This window comes from Nestor notabilis, unplaced genomic scaffold (assembly GCF_000696875.1).
Source record: "Nestor notabilis isolate BGI_N333 unplaced genomic scaffold, ASM69687v1 scaffold21847, whole genome shotgun sequence".
NCBI lineage: Eukaryota > Metazoa > Chordata > Aves > Psittaciformes > Psittacidae > Nestor > Nestor notabilis.
Window position 1 is genome coordinate 788 of NW_009935416.1, and position 927 is coordinate 1,714.

General features: G+C 62.2%; 1 protein-coding gene across 1 annotated transcript in view; it reads right to left on the bottom strand.

Annotated features, from left to right (window-relative positions):
* Window positions 1-842, bottom strand: part of LOC104408295 (olfactomedin-like protein 2A) — a gene marked incomplete at both ends in the record, with an annotated part of 1,226 nt that extends 384 nt beyond the window's left edge. Inside the window, 2 exons of the mRNA XM_010017848.1 lie at window positions 37-334; window positions 657-842. Coding sequence (XP_010016150.1) covers window positions 37-334; window positions 657-842 — 484 coding nt within the window. The remainder of the gene's footprint in view (window positions 1-36; window positions 335-656) is intronic.
* Between the last annotated feature and the right edge of the window lie 85 nt (window positions 843-927).

Sequence of the window (927 nt, forward strand, 5' to 3'; positions counted from 1 at the left end):
GTCTCCCTGCGCACCGAGAGGTCCCCGGGATCAAGCCTGCTCAGGACGATCACCTCCTGCTGCGAGTAGTCATAGTCCACGGAGGGGTAGATGACCCAGAGCCCGCTCTCATCCACAGCGAAGTCGATGTCCGAGTGGCCCCTCCACTTCCAGGGCGTCATGTCCTCATACACCACATCATGGAGCTGTGCCCAGCCCGCCACGTACCGCTCCTTCAGGTCGTACTTGATGATGTTCTTGGTGAAGGCACGGTTGTAGTAAAAGGCCCCCCGGTATACCACGTGCCCGGTGCCGATCCAGTTGTAGGGCAGCTTGTAGAGGTTGCTCCAGCGTCCTGCAAGCGGGTGGGAGAGGCACTGAGATCCCTCACAGCACTGGGGCCCCACACACGATGTGCCAGCAGCAGCACGAGACTTGTGTCCCCTTCACTGCCCCATGGGTGCTCCCCACTGCAGGTCCCCATCAGCTGCCAGCCGCCCCAGGGCCCAGCACAGGCAGTGCTACACGGTGCTGGGCACCCCCTCAGGAGGAGCTGGGGTTCCTGTGCCCACTCAGACACGAGACCTCACCCTGCTTGAAGTTGTCGAGGCTCCTGCACTCCACCAGGCTGTTTCGGGAGCTGGGGTTCCTGTGCCCACTCAGACACGAGCCCTCACCCTGCTTGAAGTTGTCGAGGCTCCTGAACTCCACCAGGCTGTTGCCGTAGTAGTAGTTGGTGACATAGATTCGGTCACCCTTGGCCGCTGGGTCCTTCATCCAGGCCCCCTCGTTGCGCCCGTAGCTGTGGTGCTCCGTGGGGGGCTCCACTGACTCGATGGTGCCTTCACACTCCACCTCTTTCACTGGATGCCAAGGAGGAGAAGGAAAGCTTACCCCAGTCCTTCCCCCTGGCCATGGCTGCCAGGACCACCTCCCAGCCCCCTGCTC